Source organism: Anabas testudineus, chromosome 4 (genome assembly GCF_900324465.2).
Source record: "Anabas testudineus chromosome 4, fAnaTes1.2, whole genome shotgun sequence".
Classification (NCBI taxonomy): Eukaryota; Metazoa; Chordata; class Actinopteri; order Anabantiformes; family Anabantidae; genus Anabas; species Anabas testudineus.
This window is the reverse complement of record NC_046613.1, coordinates 17705405-17708997: the sequence shown is the minus strand read 5'-3', so window position 1 is coordinate 17708997 and position 3593 is coordinate 17705405. Positions and strand designations below refer to the sequence as shown.

Sequence of the window (3593 nt, the reverse complement as noted above, 5' to 3'; positions counted from 1 at the left end):
ATCATCACCAAATTTTTTCTTTTGATGGTTTTCTCATTTTACTTCCTTCCTTCAAATGTCCTTTGTTTAGAGGATTGTCTCCTCTTTAACATTTGATATATACAGTGACTGTATATATCAAATGTATATAACGGTTGACTGATAAATTATTGTCTACTCATTCCCTTCAGACAGACATGATTCTGATGATTGGTCACTATTGATTTAAATAGTATTTAAAAATGTATTTGACTCATCACTTATATAACAAGAGCTAGTGATGTTTGCTAATTTGATTTTAGCTCAAATGTACATACATTAAAAAGCACCATATGACTGTGTAAAGACACACCTGTATTGGTTTAGGGTTGACTGTGGCCTCCAGCAAGGTGGTCCTGGGCCGTGAAGACGTCACAGTTCAGCAGGTTTCTGTTCTGCTTGTTCAAACAGGTGTTTGACACATTATCTGCACTGTCTGCATTATCCTTTAAAGTATGTCCTAATTTGCCCTGACCTCAGTTTTCTAGCTGGTACCGTTGGGATTTACTTCTTTCAATTTTTGAGAGCTATTTTCTTCCTCATATGAAAGCACTCTGTCTGCTCGGAATATTATGCTTCCTCAGGTGGGTAAAGAGTTTCTGGTCAGAATACGATCTTCCTGTCGGCCGCTTTTCGAGGGTCGTTATCTCCTTCCCACCAACATTCTGACTGGAGGAGTGACACTGGGGCTTGCAGACATCCTGGAGCAGACCCGGGAGACCCACAAGGAGCCAGACGCAGTCCGAGAATGGAGCAGGACAGGTGAGAGATAAAGAGGGTTACAGAGGAGAACAGAGCAGGGTACAGTACCAAAATAACTAATTCAGAATTTACTTATATTAGTTTTTCTCAACACAAGGATTAAGACCTACTATGTTTTTTGTTTTGTTTTTTCTGTACCTCTATTCCTTCATCGTAAAGGACGCATGTTTGTGTTGGGCTGCGCCATTAGTCCACTGATTCACTACTGGTACACCTGGCTGGACAGATTTTATGTGGGCAAAACTTTGACCATAGTGGGAAAGAAGATCATGGCAGACCAGCTGATCGGTACACCAGTTACTGGGATGTGTTATTTCTTAGGTGAGAAGAGCTTCAGTGTGTTACTGCATCACACACATAGGTGTGCAGGGTTAAAGATTGTCTGAAAGATGTGGGTGTGTGTGAAGACAAAAGAGTTTTTTTTTTTTTAGCTTCTATCTTTATCTGAAGGTGTTCTTTAATTAAATGTGTCCATGTTTATTGCAGGAATGTCTCTCATAGAGGGACACACTGTATCTGAAGGATGGGAGGAGTATACAAACAAGTTTGGTGAATATTATAAGGCAAGTGGACTTGACAGGTTCTGACCAATTTGGAACAGCAGATCTGTGCACATGTAGAGTCCCCTGCAAACGTAATGGAACAGCAAGGTTAATTCGTTTTTTCTGCAGTGCACCAAAGAGATTTAGGTTTAACGTTTGGGTTAAACATGGATACGGGGTGAGAAGTTCCAAATTTTAGGTTTTATTTAAAGCCAGTACTAATGTACACATGTTAAGTAACTAAAAATATTTTAAGTCAATAAAACTTACTTTTGGTTGCAATAATGTGGTACCTATTTCAACTATGTAAGAAATCGTTTACTGCAATGAATACTTCTTCAGTAGTGCCACCACATGGCCGAACCTTTCTCAACAAGAGCACATTTTGTCATGACATTTGCACAGGACATTTGTCCAGCTTAACTCCCTATAAGGGTGTTGGTGGTGTGAGTTATTGTGCTGGTCAGTCAGTAGCAGTGGATTTAAGCAGCCACTTTACTAGGAACTGAGAAACTCAGAAATTCCCATTTTACATATAATACACTAAAAATAAAAATGAGTGTGATCACAAAGTTTATCTATTGATATAACATTTGGTTTGTTTTGAATCTAATCACTGTTGTTGTTGCTGACAGATGGACTGGTGTGTTTGGCCTCTTGCTCAGATGATCAACTTCTTCTTCCTCTCACCTAAATTTCGTGTCCTGTACATCAACTTTGTCTCGTTAGGGTGGGACACGTACTTCTCGTATATCAAACACAGAGTAAGTCAGTTGCATAGAACACTAAAAGTGCATTCTGCTCAATATTTTCTGGATGATTTTCACTTGTTTTACTTGGAAAAAACAAACTCAAATTAGATTTCAGCTAAACAGACATTTAAATACATTCTAAATACTATTTTTACATTGTATTTAAATATCTGTCTCTTAGTCTTAAGCCATTTTGCTTATGTGTCCTTAACAGTGGCTAACAAGTCACCAGTTAATGTATTTAATTATGTTTGTTGCTCATTATTGAAATAAGTAAAGTGTAGTTGCTGTGTTGAATCAGTTGTGTATTCATTTTCTGTTGTTTCGGCAGGTTGACGACCAGCATGCTGACTCTGTGTCAGATGGTAATCCTGGGGATGTACAACAGGAAGTGCTCCCAGCATCCAAACCTCTGGAGGAGGACAAGTAGAGATGAAGTTGCTCGGATGTAAAGTCGTGCATCAGAGGCAAAAGAACATTTAGCAGTTTTTTACCGGAGTTTTCTTCCTTTGCAAAATGTCGGCAGAAGGTTGTGTTCATAACTTTTTGTGGTATGCTGATTGTTTGTGTACTTTCCAGTTTAGATGAAACAGATCGGTCTAAACTCTTTAAATTGAATAGTTAATGTTATCCGCGTTTTGACCTGTGCGTCGAGTTTATATTTGTATGTCTGAATGACGTGCTCTTATGAGTTGGATTCAGGGTTGAACAGCTTCATACTGCAGCCTTCCTCAGTTGTTTGTTTCCTTATGTCTTCTCTTCAGCAGGTGAAATGCATGGTTCAAACCATTCACCTGTTTTCCACTGTGTTTTACAGAGAAGATTAAATTGTCTGGATGATGAGCAGCTCCTTTCTTCTCCTGCCTTTTTTCTTCTCAGTTTCTTTCAAACCCAGCAGGGCTCAGAGAGCTTTAGAAAGCAGCTTCCTGGTAGAAACTCCAGTCTGAATCTCGCCATTTTCAAAACTAAACTGAAAACTCAGCTATTTTTCTGTGCCTTCGGTTAATCGCGTCTCTGCTGCTCTTTTGTTTCCTCTGTTGATTCTAGGATTATTTCTTTAAACTATTAATTGTAACTGCACCGTGCAGCTGTGTTTTCTCATCTGTTTTTGTTTTAGTATAATTGCATCTAATTTCCTGTTTACATGCTTAATTTAGCTTTTATTATTTATCATGATAACAACGTAAGTCTTTAAGTATTTTAATGTATTTGTTCTTGCTTTTTACTTTTTACTTTCGATTTTTCTAATGCTTTTCTTTGTCTTTGTAATGCAGTTTGAGTTGCCTCTGACATGCTCTTTATAAATACAGTTGACTATATATTAAGTTGCAAATATCAAAAAATAAACTGAACCCTTGTCTCATATTTATCTTTATTTTAAACCCAAATGTATTCAGTGCACAGCAAAAACAATTGAATTGGGTTGTTTTTGTATTATTTCTTACCTCATCACCATGTATCTCAAACACTTTCATCTCTGACTATATTGATGTTTACCTTATAAAGTTTGTGCTTCAGT

The 3593-nt window shown here is 37.6% G+C and overlaps 1 protein-coding gene across 1 annotated transcript; it reads left to right on the top strand.

Moving 5' to 3' along the window:
* The first annotated feature begins 590 nt into the window (after window positions 1–590).
* On the top strand, window positions 591–2504 carry LOC113152466 (mpv17-like protein 2). Its single transcript, XM_026345726.1, has 5 exons — window positions 591–780; window positions 940–1101; window positions 1267–1343; window positions 1958–2086; window positions 2406–2504. The coding sequence occupies exons 1-5, from the start codon at window positions 591–593 to the stop codon at window positions 2502–2504; spliced, it is 657 nt and encodes a 218-aa protein (XP_026201511.1).
* The last annotated feature ends 1089 nt before the right edge of the window (window positions 2505–3593 follow it).

Coding starts and splice junctions, on each gene's coding strand:
- LOC113152466 (XM_026345726.1), top strand. CDS start 591: ATGCTTCCTCAGGTGGGTAAAGAGTTTCTGGTCAGAATACGATCTTCC. Junction 1,102..1,266: donor TGGGATGTGTTATTTCTTAG/GTGAGAAGAGCT, acceptor TGTTTATTGCAG/GAATGTCTCTCATAGAGGGA. Junction 1,344..1,957: donor AGTTTGGTGAATATTATAAG/GCAAGTGGACTT, acceptor TGTTGCTGACAG/ATGGACTGGTGTGTTTGGCC.